The sequence below is a fragment of the Gorilla gorilla genome, chromosome 7, assembly GCF_029281585.2.
Source record: "Gorilla gorilla gorilla isolate KB3781 chromosome 7, NHGRI_mGorGor1-v2.1_pri, whole genome shotgun sequence".
NCBI classification, from domain to species: Eukaryota; Metazoa; Chordata; class Mammalia; order Primates; family Hominidae; genus Gorilla; species Gorilla gorilla.
The window spans coordinates 96,864,061-96,884,083 of NC_073231.2; the positions used below are offsets into that span (position 1 = coordinate 96,864,061).

General features: G+C 33.2%; 1 protein-coding gene across 1 annotated transcript in view; it reads right to left on the bottom strand.

Moving 5' to 3' along the window:
* Window positions 1–2,640: 2,640 nt before the first annotated feature.
* Window positions 2,641–20,023, bottom strand: part of PIP4P2 (phosphatidylinositol-4,5-bisphosphate 4-phosphatase 2) — a 46,729-nt gene continuing 29,346 nt past the window's right edge. Inside the window, exons 5-7 of the mRNA XM_004047265.5 lie at window positions 17,121–17,173; window positions 5,023–5,113; window positions 2,641–4,188 (exon numbers count right to left, since the gene is read on the bottom strand). Coding sequence (XP_004047313.4) covers window positions 4,045–4,188; window positions 5,023–5,113; window positions 17,121–17,173 — 288 coding nt within the window. The 3' untranslated portion in view covers window positions 2,641–4,044. The remainder of the gene's footprint in view (window positions 4,189–5,022; window positions 5,114–17,120; window positions 17,174–20,023) is intronic.

Below are 20,023 nucleotides of genomic sequence, written 5' to 3' on the forward strand. Positions count from 1 at the left end.
GCAATTTATGCAGATCATAAACAGAGAAATGGCTGTAGAGGTTTATCATAGCATATGAGTGCAGGTATAGCCATATCAAAACTAAACAAAAGCTAAACAAAAGGTGCACCAATATCTCACAAATCATCACTAAAGAACTTACTCATGTAACCAAATACCACCTGTACCCCAATAACTTATGGGAAAAAAATAAAATAAAATAAATCACAGCATTTTTCTGTATGTGAAAATATGAATGCCAAAGTGGATATAAACATGTAATAATATTTTCTACATGGTGTAGTAGTGTTTCTTCTTCTCCAGGTGTGATCCAGGAAAAATATCCAATAGAATCATGAGGGAGTGATTGTTTTGAATGCAGATTCCTGTCCTACTCAGCATCTACTTTTTCAGATCTGTGGGAGCGGCAGTTCAATTTCCTCTGGTAAAATAGAAACAAGAATGCTGTACTTGCTTCCTAGGTTCTTGTGAATATTTAAACAGCACGTATTGTGAGGTTAGCACTCTACTTGGCACATGCCAAGTTTCCTTTTTTCTTCTAAAATAACATATATGTACTCACAAATGACTTGTTCAAGAATACCTGGTCATGGTGCCATTTTTCTCTTTTCTAAGAAGAACTAAGGCAATTTTTGCTACTTTGAACAGCAAGGGACAAACACATCATTCCTTTTCTGATTCATGGCTATGGTGTATTCTTTCAAATAACCTCTTCCCAGTTATTTTCTATGTTCCCTAGGCACTGGAAGACATGCTCTACTTAAAAAAGCAAAACAAAACAAAATAACAAAAGACAACACTGAGTATAAAGTCTCATAAATTTGAATTTAATTAATTAAAAATTTTAGGTAACTCACATAGGACTAAGCTTAAATATATATTCTCTGACTTTAAAGCTTAAGGTTTTATCAATGACCGTCATTGGTTTGGATTTTAATAAACTCATTTTAAAACTTTTCAAGAATCAAAATGAAAATTAACAAATATTAATGTAATCATCATATACTACTCTTATCTATTCATCAAGAGTAAAACCTACTTTCCAACAATCTAGTCCAAAAATAAAGTAAAAATAATTTCTCTCTCTTCACCCAGAGATAACCACTCCTAATATTTTTGGTTTTCCTTAGTTTTTTCAGTATGTACACATAAAATACATTTTCTAAAATGTGGATCATATTCTATGTATCACACAATTTGCAAGCCATTTCCAATTCAATAGATGAAATTTTTCGTCATATTCTTGATTGTCTGCTATTTCATTGTATAGGTGTGCCATAATTTATTTCCTCAATCTCATGTTATTGGATTATTGGACTATATTTTTACTCTTTATTAGAAAATTGACAATACCTTTAGGATAAATTCTTAGAGAATTACTAGATCAAAGAATATGTGGTGTGTGTGTGTGCGTGTGTGTGTGTGTGTTTCCAATGTCCTCAGCATTACAGGGGTATTATTGTAATTTCTAATTCTTTGTTAATATGGTAAGTGAAAAATAGTATCTCTTTGTTTTAACTTACATTCTTCAAATATTAGAAAATTGGGATCTAGGTGTGGTGACTCACACCTGTAATCCCAGCACTTTCGGGGGGTGAGCTGGGCATATCACTTGAGCTTAGGAGTTCCAGACCAGCCTAGGCAACATAGCGAAACCCCATCTCTACAAAAAATACAAAAAAAAAAAAAAATAGCCCGGCATAGTGGCGCACGCTGTGATCCCAGCTACTTGGAAGGCTGAGGTGGGAGGATGGCTTAAGCCAGGGGAGTGGAAGCTGCAGTGAGCCGAGATCACACTACTGCACTCCAGACTAAGTGACAGAGTGAGACCCTGTCTAAAAAAAAAGAAAAATCGAAAAACAGTTTATGACCTATTGTAGTCATTTTGTGAATTGCTTTTTCATACCGTTAGTCCCTTCTGATATTACAGTCTTTCTCCTATTTTGAAAATAGCTTCACCAGTTTGTCTTTTGGCTTTGCTTAAGGGTTTTTATCATACACAAGTATTTTGGGGATTTTGTTGTTGTTGTTTCATTGTATCAATCCTTTCCTATATAATTTCTTCTTTTAGGTTCTACTTAGAACGTTTTTTCTTAACCCAAGGTTATACAAATACTTACCTATACATTCTGGTACAAAATATAAAGTACATATTCAAGTGTATATAAGAATTTAAAATAGCAATTCATTCAACCATTTATTCATTCATGCATATTCATTCACGTAAATTGAGCACATGTACACCAAGAACTGTTCTAAGTGGGGATAAAGCTGTGAACAAGACTACCAGGGTTCTTGCTCTCATAAAGTTATTATTCCAGAAGGAATATGACATAGCATATAATTTAATGTGAGCTTTCCAATCAATGAGGGAAAGAATGGATTATTCAGTATACAATGCTGTTACAACTAGTTAACCATTAGGAAAAGAAGTAAGATTATTTTATACCTAACATCAAGTGTATTACAAATGGATTTAAAAACTATATTTTAAAGATAAAACCATTTGAAAATAGTATAAAAAACATAAATGAATATTATATAAAGAAACAGGTACATTCCTAAACATGAAAACTTTACAGCAAGATTTCAAGGCAACTCTGGAAGTGACATTATTTTTAATGGAATAAAACAAGGTAATTTTTGAACAATAATCTTTATTAGTGTATTTTTAAAGGTACATATAATCCTGAGCTACAGCATTTATACATTTGTCATTTACTCTTTGAAGTGTACATGTATTTTGCTTCAAATTCTGTGATGAGTATGTTTTTATACTAATCAGTATCATAAATAATTTAAAATATTAGTCTTATCTCTGGAATCACCAATCAATTTACTCAGATGATCTCACTGTCTAATTCTACTACATTTAAAGACTGTAGAACATTTGTGATTAAGCAACTTCTTTTTCAAAACTGCAAAGATGGGCAGTGTGAGAGCTGATTCCATAAATTTCAATGAATTCTTAGAAAATTATGTTCTTTATCTCTGATCTATTTTCTTGAATAATTTGGGTAATTATCTGATCAGTTACCTTTGAGAAGAATAGTAAAAGTACCTCTAATCTCAACATTTTAGCTACTGTAAAATGTCATAAGTTTCCTTCAAATATAAGTAGTACATAATTACCTCAATAAGAAAAATTTACCATGATCTAAGGGAAAGGGGCACAACCCAATGTAAATATATCTTTGGATAAATGGTTAAGTATTATAAAACATGTTATGTGAAATACTTCCTCCAGCCTCTATAAAGGAATACATAGAGCTGATAAACATTAAATTCCATAATCCAGACCAGATCTTTTATAAATGGTAAATAAAAAGACAAAAATGAAAGACAAAAGTCCTGTGATCTTTGAGAAAAGACATTTATCCAACATCTCCAACTGTGGACAAATAAATATTCGTTCTTGTATTTTAAATTACTACCAAAATATTTTATCTTTCTACAAACAACAAAAAACAAGCATACAGTATCTAGAAATTTTTTTTCCTCTGACAAGAATGTCAAGTCTTTGAAGGTACACTAAATTTTTTTTTTTTTTCCTGAATAAGGTCACTATAATCTTAGGTTAAAGTTACAGTAAGCAGTTCAAGCAAAATGCATATTGCTTATGTTTTAAGCAAGCAATTTTGATACTGTTTAATTAAAATGTAAATATAAATGTGAAACTATTGTAGAAATATTTATAAACACTTAGGAATACTCATGTATCAGCAAGTAATGAAATAACTTATTTAAAAATAATAAAAGGGTGAGAGTAAATGTAATGTTTGGTAACAAATCCAAAAATATCTATAAGAGATGTAAAAGAACATGAAAAGGCTTTATTATTCAAATTTTGAAAACCTAGCAACAAAACAATTTGCATATAATATAGTGCAATGAGCATTTGTTCATAAAAGACTCCCAAAGTCTTGAAACGATTATACATAAACCAGAATGGAATCCATTAGGATAAATAATTTAAAGATGTCCAGAGTAGGTTACCAAGAACTGCTAGACACTCTCACCTGCATTACTGAATCATAAACAAGCTTATGCAAAACTGTGTTCTGGATAACTGACTCTTATGGCTCCCCAATAACAAGCTCGGATAAGGCAGATCAATCCTAGGAGATAAGCAATTGCCCAAGAAACATAGGTTGCTCGAAATCGCCTTGCAAAATCTGGGGTGCCAACCTAAAGTAAAAAGCAATATCAAAACAAAATATTAGAAACTTTAAGAAAATATCTGCTTAGAGAACTTGTATCAGCTTACATGTGATTTTTATGAAATATACCCCCAGACTGAATACACAAAGTCCTTATAAGAGTAGGTGTATCTGTTGACTGCAACTGATAGACCATACTGCTACTTGTAGTAACTATAAATGTTATGAAGTAAACAAAAAAGCACACTAAACTATATTATCTCTACAAGGAATTTAATCCATGTAACTTCTTACTATCATGGGACACAATAGGACATTGCTCATAATAACGGACTAGTTGTACTGACAAACAAAGGAGCATGGAAATGGCAGCAAAAGAGATTATCTTCCTCTTCTGGCATAATCCCCATGCTAACTGCTTAGCTCCAGTCTCCTCTAAAAACAAGCCATCCTCATATTGGTAATAAATCTCTGCTTGATTTGGATAAAGAGAAGAGTGGTTTTTTTAGATCTCTGTAGCTGAATGAATATTGCTTTGAATAATAAGAGACCCCATAGCCATAAAAATTAGTTCTGGCACTGATTTTTTTTAAAATGGGCTTTTGCTAAATAGATGATAAAATCCCCAACAGTAAGGACTTTTGGAGGTAAAAAGACACCATTTCACTTGGATGGGCGAGTTCAATCAAAAAGAGGTCCATGGATTGGGTTTCTGATTGCTCATAATCATTCAGAAGCTTCTAGTGCTGGCATGCCAAGGATGCAGCCTCTTCAGGAATCCCTGAAGGTTGTCCCAGGCCTCATGATTGACTACTGATAAAGTTGAGAGGACAGAACTCTAACATCAAAGTGTAACACTCACAGTTAACCCAACTCCAATGAAAATACATATCATTCCAATGGTAATGTATGCACAGCAGCGTCTTCGTGGAAGTGCACTACCCACTGAGGAGCTGCAAATTCATGAAAGCAGAAGAGAACATTAAGTATTTACATAAAAATTCTCTATTTCATTTTTGTGAGTTCTTATCTATGGCTTTAGTAATATTATATACTTTTTATTCATTGCTTCAACTTTACAGACAAGAACATGCATTAAACATGTCATTTTTAATGGGTGACAAAATCGTTCAGGGTGAATTTGTGATACTATTGTGGCTTTAAACAAAGTTCAAGCCTTGGTCATTGATAATATCCACAGAAATCCACTGTAGTACCTACTAATCTCCCAAGGTAAAAGTTTATTTCCAAAAAATCTACTTCAGAATGGAAAAACAACTATCTTACAAATAGCATTTGATTTTTTTACAGTTAAAAGAGTATGTGTTTATGTAAAAAATTTAGAAAGTAGAATAAAAAGGAAAGAAACAATGAAGAAAAAGGAAAGAAAAAATTACCTATAATCCCAATATCATAAAATAGTCACTCAGTATTTTTGCATACTTTCCTGTAGCCAATTTTGTACCTTACCAATATATAGCATGAACTTTTTCCCATAATATTCTCAAACTAAAATTCTGATGGATGAATATAACATAATTAACAAATTTTCTACTATTGTACATTAAAGTATGTTCATTATTATACATAATGCCAACAAAGTATCATTTAAAAGCATTGTGCTTATTTTTAATCATTCTTAAGATTTTTAAATTTAGAATTAGGATTACAAATTAAAGGGATTAAACTTTTTGAATTGTTTTTAATACATACTGCTAAAAACCCTCTACTGTGCTACTCAATTGAAATTCCAAATCTAGTAGTATTAACCCTCTCTGTTTCTAATTTTGGTAATTTTCAAAATGATATAAGTTATAGCAGAGATTAGTAGCCAAATTAGCACTTTCTTCTCTGTCTTAACGTACATATATTTATTACTATATACCATATGCAAGGCATCGTGTTAGTGAATGACACAGAAGTATCTGATTCACCTTTGTGTGGCCAGTGTCAACATTATGCCTAACACATAATAACCTCTCAAAAAATGTCTGATGAATAAGTAAAATACAGAAATTCATCACTTACTAGGCATGATTTAGAAACATGTGATTCCAAATAGGTTAATTTTGCATACAAAATTATTTCCTTTAATTTCCAAATCTTTTTGAAAAACTGATGAAGTTTGTTGCAAATATACATCGTAAATTTTCCTGGGTACTTGAGCCCAAACACAAACATCTGGATGACCTGGGGACCACCATTAATTACTATATTGTACAGCTTGCTATCTAGAATTACTAGGGCATGTAGGATTCATTGCTTTTATGTAACATTTAGCCCTAGTCTATTTTTGGTTTTAATTTCTATGCATCCACTGGTGGTTTTTCTTGCCTTATACATCACATCTGGTTGTTGTTTCTTATCACTGCCTGTGCATCTGCATTTGGCAGTTTGTAATATACCATTTATTAGAAGCCAACTAAGCTTATTAAAATTATGTATTGAATAAGTCAAAAGTTTCTAAGTGAATATTAGAGCGGCTTTTCTGTGAGCCAAGAGAATACACTTTAGTACATTAATTTCAGTGCATAAATTCTGCTTAGAAAACCTGTGCTCTCTTTTTCATCACTCAAATTAAATAGTCACTACATCTGAGAAATCTTCTCTGAAAAAAATAACCTACTGCTACTCCACAACTCAAGTGCCATCTCCTTACACGATAAGACAATGACCAACAAGCACTTATTAATGATAAAATCTCTTACATATTTAGTACATATGTGGTATCTACATGCAATATATATTACTGGTACAAAAACAGACACACAGATCAATTGAACAGAATAGAGAACCCAGAAATAAGGCCACACACTTACAAATGTACAACTATCTGATCTTCAACAAACCTGACAAAAACAACCAATGGGGAAAGGATTCCCTATTCAATAAATGGTGCTGTAATAACTGGCTAGCCATATGCAGAACATTGAAACTGGACTCCTTCCTCATACCAAATTTAAAAATTAACTCAAGATGGATTAAAGACTTAAATGTAAACTATAACAACCCTGGAGGACAACCTAGGCAATGCCATTCTGGACATAGGAACAGGTAAAGATTTCATGATGATGACACCAAAAGAAACTGCAACAAAAGCAAAAATGGACAAATGATATCTAATTAAACTAAAGAGCTTTTGCACATCAAAGGAAACTATCAACAGGGTGAACAGACAACCTACAGAATGGGAGAAAAATTTTGCAAACTATGCATCTGACAAAGGTCTAATATCCAGCATCTATGAGAACTTAAACAAGAAAAAAAAAAACCAGCCCATTAAAAAGTGGGCAAAGGACATGAACAGACACTTTTCAAAAGAAGATATACATGCGGCCAACAATTCTATGAAAAGAAGCTCAACATCACTGATCATTAGAGAAACGCAAATAAAAACCACAATGAGATACCATCTCCCACCAGTCAGAATTAATACTATTAAAAAGTCAAAAAATAACAGATGCTGGTGAGGTTGTAGAGAGAAAGGAACATAACATTCAGAAATTCAGAATACAGAAGTTTAAAAATAAGTTTATTTTTCTAGCAGATAAAACTTAAAGGTAAATGTACAGCCTAGGGTTGGTAGTCAGCTGTACTCCCTGATTGGTATTGCCAAACTCTACACAGGTAACAACATTCCTGCCAGTTGGCTTTTCCACTCAATTCAAAGAGGAGAGAAAAAACGAAGACAGGCAATTTTGTCTTTAAGGAGAGTATCAGAAAACTGTACTCATCACTTTTGTTCACATTCCATTGGTCCTAACTTAAAGATGGCCACACTATCTGCAAGACAGGCTAGGAAATCCATCTCTAGCTGAGTGGCTAGTCAAATTCAGAGGTCTACTAATAAAAGGAAGGAGAAAACAGCAGTCTCTGTTATTTTAATTGATATTAACATTACATTTTAATGTTGGCTAGTGTTTGCCTGGTATGTCTTTTCCTCTGGTTAGTGATTTATGGTTGTATCTTTTTCTATCCTTATACATTCATTCTATGTTCTAATATTCATGTGTTCCTTCTTCAAATTGTATATAGCTGTTCTTACATCTAGTCTTACCATTTCTGTTAAGTTTTACTAGCAAGATTAGTCTAATGATATACATGGACTATTTCTGACACCTTAGTTTGGCTTTCTACTATTCCTGTATTTCCTGCTTTTCTACCTTTATTTCCAGACTTCTTTTATATTGACCATGACTCTTTCATTTCATTTTCCTCTTATTATTCTGAAAGTTTTACAATTTATTTCATTCATTTGGCAGTTGCACTTAAAATTTTAACTTACATATGTTTTAAAAACTAAAGTCAATTATTAAATCCATCTTCCTGATAAATATAAAGATTTTAGAAAGTTTTAACACCAAACATTCCACTAGCATCTTAATGCTACTGTTTTCCAATATTTCAGTTTTATTGTATTTTTGTGTCTCAAAATTTATTAGCATTAATATAATTGGTACTGTCGTTTTGGCTATTTTATACAGTCAGTGTTTCTGGTGAATTGTTACAATTTCTTGGTTTACCTTTCCTTCCTGCACTGCAGAAATTTCTTCTGGAATATTTGTTCATATTCCCTAGTTCATCATTTAGCAGTTTTTTTTTTTAGTAAGGGTACCAGGATGGTAGATACCCTGGGTTTTGTTTGTAAGTTTGTTGGTTTTGCTTTTGAAAATATACTTATTTTACCTTCATTATTCTTTGATGGTTTAGATAGGTGTATATAATACCAGTTTGACAGTTAATTTCTCTTAGTATTTTTGATGTATTTTAAAACTTGTTTTCTGGCTTCTATTTTTGCTGTTGAGACATTTGCTGACAGAACTGTTATCTTTTTCTTACTGAAAATATGCCTTTTGTCTCTCTGCTTTTAATTACCTTCTATTTCTCTTAGGTTTTCTACAATTTCACTGTAACACATTTACTTATCCTGCTTGGATTTCATTGTTCTTTCTGAATATAAAAATTCATATCTTTCATAGATCTGAAAATTCTTTGAGATTATCTCCTAAAATGCCATATCCCATTCTTTATTTGTTCCTTCCAGATCAGATATATAATTGGCATCTTAATAATATATTTTCTCTTAATCTTACATTCATCTTTGTCTCTCTATGCTAGATTCTGGGCAATTCACTTACCTCTATCTTCCAATTCACAACTTTAGTCTTCACCTTTAGCTGATCTGTTCTTTAAACCATACGTGCATTTTAATTTCTGTAATAATTTCTAGAAGTTCTATTGTTTCTTTCTATATCTATCTGGTTATTTTTTGCAAATTTCTATTTAAGACAATTATAGATTCACAAGCAGTTGTAATAAATAACACAGAAAAATACCATGTACGCTTTGCCCTATTTCCCCCATAGTAAATCTTGCAAATTATAATACAATATTATAAACAGGATATTAACATTCATATAATCCACCAATATTCAGATTTCTCAGGTATATGAGTATGGATTTGTCTTTAATTTTATGCAATTTTATCACGTTTAGGTTCATGTATCTATTGCCACAGCTAAAATAGAGAACAGTCTATCACTGTAAGGATCCTTTTATAACCACACCCTCCTTTCTGCCCATCCTGCACCCTGTGCCTGCCACACCATCATTAATCTGTTCCCTATTTCTACAACTTTGTCATTTGAAAAATGTTACATAAATGAAATCTTACTGCAGGTAACCTTGTATGGCTAGTTTTTTTTTTACTCAGCATAAATTCAATTCATCCAAGCTGTTGCATGTGTCAAATTTGCTACAAACACTCACATATACATTTTTGTGAGTACCTGGTAATTTTTAAATAGTCTTATATGTTTTCTCTTATTTTTATTTTAAAACATCTTAGGCATAGTTTTAACATACTCCATATTTAATAATTATAAATCTGAAGTTTTTAGAGGTCTAATTATGCTGTTTGTTGTCAATGTTGATTATGCTTCTGGAATCTTGTTTTCTCCTATGACTAGTAACTTTTGTTGAAAACTTATTTTGGCAGATCTCAATATAAAAAAATTTTGGCATGCATAGTTTGGGGGTGCTTTCCTATATACAGAACTTTCATTTGCTTTTCTCAGGCTTCCTAGACTGATACTAACCCTAAACTTTAAGTCAGTTTCTGGAACTAGGTTTTCCTAGATCGCATAAGTGATATAAAAATATAAACCTAAATTCACTGTTCTTATAAATTTTCTCCTCTGCAATCTTCCTTTTCTGGTTGATTTCTTTTTCCTAACTCACTCTTTTCCAGGGGAAGAGTACTTTAAGTACTTTATTGGGAGGAGGCAGTATTCTAACCCCGCTACCTTGTGTAAGGCCAACGCCTTCTCTCTCGTTCTTCCAAGGCTGTAGATCCCTAGTGTTGGCACATACCTTCAGGATAGTCCTGCTTGTCACTTAATCTTCATTTTTGGTCCCTGGGGATTTTCTTAACTGTCATATGAGCTGAGCTATGCATTTAAAAGGATGATTTTTACAGTTAATTGGTTTTTTATATTACTGCATGTGAAAGTCAAGGGCATATACAAAAATGTGGACAGTGAATCTCCAAGCTGAAAAGACCATTCAATGCTCTCAAACATCTAACTATTCACTCTTCAAATTATTAATCTTTCGCTTCACAAAAACACCTTATGAAACACTAGGATTATGAAGAACACCTGGAAAATGCTAGTGTAGCTAGTGCTACAGGAATTTATAAGGGGAAAAGGTGGCAAACAATGTTCTTTACATTACAATTTTCAGACAAGGCAGCCAGGGATGGCTTTATTACACAAGACTTAAGGATAGCTTAAAATGTGAATAGATGGGGGAGTAAGTCATTTCAGCTGATTACATTAGAATTGTTCAGGTGTGAAAAGAAAATTTGTTCAAGGAATAAGCAGCAGAATAACCTTTCTGCCACAGAATGTTTCTACAGATGAAGAGTAGAAGCAAGGGATGTTTCAGCTAATTTTTTAGGTTAAATAGGTGTTTTCTAGGTAGACAAGGGCAAGGAAAGGAGTAGCCAGGCCATTCTAGGTCTAGCAGGATAAGACTCAGGAACAGAAGAAAGAAACTGCATAACATGTTTGTGGAAGTAGAAGTGCATTTTGTTGGGGCTAGGAAATAACTAGGTTGTGTGTGTAGAGACAGAAGAAAACAAAGATATCCCTAGAAAAGTTAGGCAAAGACTAAAAGAAGTTTGGAGTTTGATTTTGGATTTTAGGCAATGGGCTGATAGTAAACCATATGGTACATTTATGCCAATAAGTAAAAGAAGTCCTCAGAATAATTTATATGAAACTAAATATACAAACCTAAAATAACAATGGAAATTGTACCTCTTCGGGTTGTGCAGCATACAACTTGCACAACTGTATGCCATGGCTAAGAAATTGGGAGCCATTAAAAGATTTGATGCCAGAGAATCTAAAATGACGTATGCATTTAGGAACTACTACTCTAGTAAATGAATAGATAATTGCAGTATTGGAGGTCAAGAGATAAATTAGAAAACCAATGCAATAGTCCTGGTGAGAGATGCTGAATACATGAACTGAAGTAGAAATCATGAGAATAAGAGGACAGAATTAAAACGTCAAGAGACATAATTGATAGGATATTACCATTTAAATATGGAGAATGATAAAAATACACTAATATTTCTTGGTCAGTTGGACAGACAGGATAACATTCATTAAAATAATATATTCTTTTTCTAGAAATAATGTAGGGGGTGAAAAAGAAAAACATAATATATTTATCAATACACATGGGAGATTGGCTTGCAGAGTAAGGTGGGAATGTTGGGTCAGGTTGTGCTTGAAATGACCATGAGATATCAAGTTGAAATAATTCTAGGCTAGATAGTGAATAGAGATAGTATATTTAAATCTGAAGCTCCAAAGAAATATCTGGGGTCATTTAATGGCATCTAAATGACATAGGAACATAAGAGAAAACCCGGATAAAGTGTGTTCAAGTTCCAACTCTGGAAAATAGCAAAATTTAACAACTTGGAAGAGAAAATAAAGCCAACGAAGAAGAGTTCTGAGAAGTAGGAGAAACCCAGGAGAAAGCAGTATCTCGAAACCAAGAAAACAAACTTTAAGGAAAAGAAACCATTGTATTAGTCAGGGTTCTCCAGAAAGCCAGAACCAATAGGAGATAGATGATAGCTAGATAGATAGATAGATAGATAGATAGATAGATAGATAGATAGATAGATAGATAGATGAAATAGGTAAGAGGCAATTTATCAAGGAAATTGGCTACTGTGATTATAGAGGCTGAGAAGTCTTGCAACAGGGGATCTGTAAGCTGGAGACCCTGGACTGTTGGCAGTGTGGCTCAGTCTAAGTCCAAAAGCCTCAAAATCAGGGAAGCCAATGGTGTAATTCTCAGTCTGAGGAGGAAGGTCTGAGGAGCTGAGGGACCACTGGTGTATGTCCCAGAGTCCAAAGGCCAGAAGGCCTGGAGTTCTGATGTTCAAGGGCAGGAAAAGAGTGTCCAAGTTCCAGAAGAGTGAAAATTGCCTTTCCACTGCTTTTTTTTTTCTATTGGGCCCCCAGCCAATTGGATGGTGTCCACTCACATTGAGGGCAGATCTTCTCCATTCAGTCCACTGTCTCCTCTAGAAACACCCTCTCAGACATATCCAGAAGTAATGCTTTACCATTTCTTTAGACATTCCTTAATCCAGTCAAGTTGACACCTAAAATTAATCAGCACACCCAGGATGATCAATAGTATCAAATGCTACAGAGAAAACAAGCAGGATGAGAATCACAATATTGGATTTATTATTGGGATGTGAATTTCATTAGAGCAAATTCAGTGGCCCACTGGGGATGGATAGCTAATTGTGCCTTATTCCAGAGAGAATGGGGTGCAATAATCAAATGAAGGTATAAGCCTTGGAAAGAAGAGACATGCATCCCTCTGAGAAGAGGAAATGAAGTGAGCATGGATAAAGACAGGTTTACGAGTATGAAATACAAAAATGAGAGAATTCACAGATAGCCTCAATTATTTCAGAGATAGGAGGCAATTCATTGGATGAGACCTGGAGAGTTGGGGGTACTGAGGTGGGGGTTTAGGAGGAATAGTGGATATCTGGAGATAGCTGTTTTGGGAAATGGGAAGTCAATCAAGGACACTTAGGAATATAGATCAATTTAGATAAATTACAAATCTATACATTTGCAAAGAACTGAATACAGAATTTTTTCAACTCTCAGTTATCTTGGTGAAGGAAGGGAGAAGCCATGGCTATATTGATCCAAGATTGCTGCTTTGAAAAGCAGATAGATGGAATGATGATTAACCATTCTAGCAAACCTACTATTCTATATCTAATATGTTGAAAATGAATTTATCTTCTTCTGCCAGACACATTTCTTCTAGATCCTGCATGTCCTGTCTCAGTGAATGGTTCTACAGCCTCTCAGAAATAGGGTCATTCTTGATCCCAATCTCTCTCTCTCTCATTCCTTCACATTCAGTCCTATCCATTCCATTTCCTTACTAGTACATCTATACTCTGACTCCTTTGTACCTTTGCACAGGTAGCTCCTTCTACAGTGCACCCTCTTTTTCACACAACTCTCACTCATCTTTTATAACTTAGTTCATATATCACTCCCTCCTGAAAACCTTCACTCATGATCCCTTTCCCTCTAATCTGGATTAGGGACTCTTCAAAGCAGAGCATTCCGGTTATACCTCTTTCAAAGCACTTAAAACTTTATAGTAATTAACTATTCTCCCCACTATGCCCACAAGACTAAATTCCTTGAAGGCAAGATTATATCTTTTATTTCAAGCAACCAGTACTTAGCACAGAATTGTTTGTTGAATTAATGAATAATTATAAAATATAACACTAGATGGCAAAATAAAAGGATAACACTTGAGAATAAGTCCACTATTGTTTAAAATGGCAGGAGGTGATTCAAAAGAGTACATTAGTGATGTAAAAGAAATGATATTCAATGATAATTGTCATGGATTAAATCAATGTCTCTACTAGTCATAGGTCCATTATAACATTTGCATGGAAACATAGTCCAAACTGTATTTCAGAATGCTACAACTACACCTTCAGTCTGGCAGTGGCCACAAGCCACCTAATTAAAAGAACAACATCACCTTTAGCTACCATAGTACCAGCTACCATTCGAGTAAGAAACAGCAATATGAGAAAATGCCCCTCAGTCTTTGGAGCTCTAGGGGAAGCTTTCCCCATACATTTTGTGAGATAAAAGCACATAACACACTTGTTTCACAGTAATAAATTTACCAACTTCTGTAACTTAAAACTAATTTTAGGATATCTGTGTTTAAAGGAAAAAAATTCTGTCTCAGAATCTTACTCCAACAGATGACCCATCATTTTGCTCTGAAGGAAAACATTCAAAAAGAAAATAAATCTAGATACCAGCTAGGAGTGTTCATGTGGTAACAGTATTTGCACTCAAATAAGTAATGAATGCTCTGAGTCCTCCCATGTTTAGCATGTGACTCCGATTCTACAAACCTTCCTCTTAGAATAATGTTTAAGCCAATTTATTCCATGTGAATTTCTATGTAAGATATTCCCTAAGTAGCTGATAAAAATTCTTCTTCATATTAATACACTGTCTTGTGATATTTTAACAAATCACAGAGTATTCAGACATTCAATACTTCTTTATTAGTAGTAAAAATATTGCCATTGTACGAAAATAATTAACCAAGCAAGTCCCTTGAGCAAAATCCTTAACCTCTCTTAACAGTTGCTGATTTGTAAAATTACAAAAATAATCCCTGTATTACAGGATTGCTGTAAAGATTACAGCTAGTATATATGTATATATAAAGCAACTATCACTCTGCTTAGCACACACTCTGCTAACCACAGAGGTCTCTGTCAGGCCAGATGCGGTGGCTCATGCCTGTATTCTCAGCACTTTGGGAGGCTGAGACAGGTGAATCACCTGAGGTCAGGAGTTCGAGACCAGCCTGGCCAAAATGGTGAAACCCCACCTCTACTAAAAATACAAAAATTAGCCAGGCGTGGTGGCGTGTGCCTATAGTCCCAGCTACTTGGGAGGCTGAGGCAGGAGAATTGCTTGAACCCCGGAGGTGGAGGTTGCAGTAAGCTGAGATCGTGCCAGTGCATTCCAGCCTGGGCAACAGAGTGAGACTCTGTCTCAAAAAAAAAAAAAAAAGAAGAAGTCTCTGCCTTTTCTTTTCTATAAGATCGTTATTTCCATTTTAATGTTCTTGGTGAATATATTTGCAATTTAATTTTGTACATTTTCATGAAAATACACATAATACCCAGAAATATGTATCATCCATATGCATATTCACATACTTTGGAGGGGGGAGTATAGGTGTGTTCCTCAAGTACATATATATTATTTTGTGCACGTATTAAGGGTTTATCCACTTTGCTTCTCCATGTACAGACTTCTATTGGATTCAGTAAGGAATTAGAATGATTAATTTCACAAATAAAAAAGAAACTTTTTTATAAGCTAAGATATGCTGTAAAGTTATTCTTACAGAGCTATATTTAGTTGAAATCAGATCTAGCAGAGACGGAGATATTTTGCTACACATATTCTACTTCCAAATACTTTTTAATTACTTTCTCCTATAAACCATTCTTGGGATTTCTCAACTCTCAATGTAGATAAGGTATTTATTTATATCATACTAAGGATCACACAAATTAAAATATGAATATTATTTCAAACCTCTTATTTTCAATAAAAATTGGATTGTCTAAGCATCCCAGTTTAATTTACTTTGCTTCAGTTATAATTCACATACATAAGAGGATAACAATAATTTTTTAAATTATAATTTTATTATCAAAATAGATGCAGTGCAGAAAAGAGTTAACACAGCAGGCCTGAGACTGCTATCCTTAGAAAGCCCTGCTTGTAAGGTTGGCCCTTAGCTGGCATCTAGAAATTTAGATTTGGGGAGAATTCCCATCATTCCCTAACTGGTAAGAGTGGCTTATTATGTATAAATTGTTTGTGTAAACAGTATGGTTTATGCTAAACATAAATTCCATTCAAACAGGAATTTGGAATTTTGGTATGTGCTAGGTAGGATGTGCCTCTGTAACCAGCTCCAGTAGAAACCTTGGGTACCAAGTCTCTAATGAGCCTCCTGGTAGACAACATGGTACATGCATGGTAATAATTCACTGCTGGGGTACTTCACTGGGAGGGGCCCCTTGGAATCTTGTCCCTAGTTTCCTCCAGACTTTGCTCCATCTGCCTTTTCCTTTTGCTGATTCTGCTTTGCATACTTTTGCTATAATAAATCATACCTGTGAGTACAACTATATATTAATTTCTATGAGTCCCTGTAGAAAACCAAGGAACCTTGGTGTAGTCTTGGGACCCCCAACACAGATGCCATAAAATGTCTTTAATCAAAATATCTTCTATTATTTTTCATTTTATATTGTCATATTATTTTCATTAGGTGCATCATTTAGGAATAGAGAGAAATAGGCTAAATAGTTAAGATAAACAAATAATTATATAAACGTTGCCATCAGTAATAATCTTATTAGGCAGGAGATGAAAAAGGCCAACAATCACCTAATTATGAAGTCCAGAACAATTTGAGTTTTCTCCTAGATTACAGCCCATTTTATAAATGTAAATTTTAGATTATTTGTAACAGATTATAATATCCTAACCAGGTTACTGATAATTTTAGCAATTTCACTTTCTTATAATAGAAATTGATTTCCCTTGAGATTATGATAATCAAGCCTAATCATTTTAATTTCAAAATGGGATATATTTGTTTTAGGATATGTTTTTAGTCTTAAAAAGCATAAATATATTGGCATGCATTCACTCCACAGCATGTTTTAAAATCAAAATCTACTTAAGTGAAAATTCTGAACTCTTCAAATTTGTCTCAAGTATTTCTCAATAATATTTCCAATGGTAGGGAACTTACATTTTTTTGCAGTGTGGGCATTTTGCCAGAGTGTTGAACCTCAGTTCCATCCACTGTAAAATAAATAAAGAGAGGAATTGAAAAGAAAACAACTGAAAACTATCCAATCTGATAAGACATTTCTTTTACTTTAAATGTCATCAGGGATCACAACAGAAGCAATCACCTTCTCACGGTTACATGAGCTTTTCCCTCCAACACTTCTCTCCCTCTCTTAAAATACAGTTTGGGATCCTCCTCTGAAATAGTTCCCATGACTTTTCCAATGCTCTGACGCAATCTAGGTTTGCTTTACATGAATACTGAATGTAATACCATAATTGAGGTCATCTTGTTCAGTAAGTCTCAGTTCACTTCCAACGAATACAATCATATTTCATATACCATCAAAGTTATTTTTCTTTTAAGTCTTGAGGGCTGGCCTTTTAAATACTTGAATATTTAGATTCATTACTAAAATTAAAGTATTTATTCTACTTATGTGAGAAAGTCACCAAGTACATAAACTAAAAAGTCGGGAACTGTTTCCTGTTCTGTCATTGCTTATACAATATAACAAAAACTCACTGCTTAGTACAATTTTCTTCCCTGTAAATCTAAGTAATAAATGTGCTACCTTCCTCACATGAATGTTATTCAGATACTTGAAATGACTTACTGGTTGTAGATAGTCTTTGAAGGAATATGCAATATAAATTTAAAGTAAATCTTTATCCCATGAAATATATTTTGTTAAATGACTTTCTAACAATCTTCTTCTATCTTGTTTGCTTTTCTATATACCTCCTTATAAAGGGTATATTTCCTTGATAGTTTTGGGAAAATTTCTTTAAGTACTTTGGCAGTTTATCATCAAAACAACATATTTTTATTAAAATTGTTTCATTTGGAAATCTAGGCCACCAATTTTTCTTTTCAGAAGGCTCAAATTCTAGATACAGGGGTTTCAAAAACTTACGGATATTCAAACGTTTTCCACACAATAGAAGATACCTTTTAGAAAATATCTGATGCATACTTTTTTCTTTTATGATTAGAGTTAGGAAAAGAAAATATAAATTGGGTTTCCTAAACTCCTTTCTCTTCATTTTTATTTCAAATCTCATGAAATTTAGTTAACCTTGTTATGATCTCGCTTAGTCACAACAGGAACATATAGTCCCAAGATAAATAAAAGAGAAATAAAACTTTACATGAATGTTCACTCTCTTTACAAAATGATTATTTTTAAACATCTGCAAATGTCAAACCAAGGGCACTTATTTTTCAAGCGAGTGAATATTTCTCTCATTAATTATAATGAGAGAATTACTTATAATATCAATTTGTAACAAGTTAATTTATTTTAAAACTGCTCTTAAAGTAAAAATTCTTGAGTTAATGTGCTAAACAGATATTAATATAGATTTCTACAGAAATTGGTACAGAACATTAAGCAGTGGAAGAATATAGAACTATTATTAAGTGCTTTTTTATGTTTCTGTTACAGGCTTAGGATAGTTACTGAACTTGTAATGTCATTTCAAATGTTATTTATAAATAAAAAATTGAAGTTTTTCATAGTTAAAAGAAGCAAACTCGTTTGAGAAGGTAATTATGAAACCTTTGAGTCAAGAGTAACTCAAAATCCAAGACTTAAGGCTAACAGACTAACACAGGAATTTCAGTATTTTAGATGATGCCTAAGGAGATTGTTTAGTCCAATGTTATCATTATATAGTGTTCTTCATTTTAGCACAAATTATGCATGATAAAATCAATGATAACTGACAAACAGTAGGGACTTTATTCTGTAATTAATGTATCACATTGCCAGCAACCTACCACATCTGGTTTTGTTGTTATCTGCAAGTACTCACTTAAACGGAGCAAACTAATAACAAAAAGCATCTATTATTAGAATAATTTTCTTATAATTTATTCAAATGAATCCCAAACCGATGTTTTGGAAAAGAAGTTGACTTAGTACTGTTCTCTCATCTAAAATCTGGCCTCTGGATTCTTAAAATTTTATTGCCAGACCTTGAAGTCTCATTAGACCAAAAAGAAAAAAATCTTAATTATATCAGCAAGATTAAAAGCAACTTCTCTAAAACCCAATCATTTTTAGTAGAGATCTTCTAAAATTTGACTTATTTCTAACTATTCTATAACATGTAATGGATAAATTGAGTTTCCCCAAGATATATTTTGCAACTAATCTTAGAAGATTTGTAAAAAAAAAAAAAAAAAAAAAAAAAAGCTATATTGCTTAAAACTAATAATTTAATTTTATAGTATCTTACTGAGATAGATAGATAGAGAGATAGATAGATAGATAGATACAATAGGCAACTGCTAACACTTTGAAATATGTTCAAGTTAAAACTATTATCCCTCTCTGCTATGGCACCCATTTGTCCCTAGATACAAATGAAAAAAATCTGGCCCTGCCTGAAGGTACTAAATTGGCCCACTTCAGGGCAAAGTTAGAACTAAGTTGTGTTCACTTTTATTAAAGAACAACAACCCTCAGTCAATGTTGATTAACAAAGTATCTGGATATGCCTTTCACCAGCAACAGAGACCATGGGCCCTACAGAAATGTAATAGTAAACTCTGCTGTTCAGTTGTGTTAAGAAACTTCTTTGCATTTATGGAGAACTAGCTAAAGGCTTTATAAGTCAATTTATTCTTCTGGGAAATTATTTTTCAAACAATGCCCTTCAAACCACCACTCAGGCTAGATGATCTCAAAATGGTTTGGAGGGTAAAAAATGTTTGGACATACAACATAAAAACTCCCTCTTAAATATATACAAAGGTATATGCTAAAACTGCTAAAGAATATCCTATTTTAAATTCTGTTTAATTTTTTAATCCTAGCAATTCCCAACGAACATGGAACTCTTTACTCACAAACA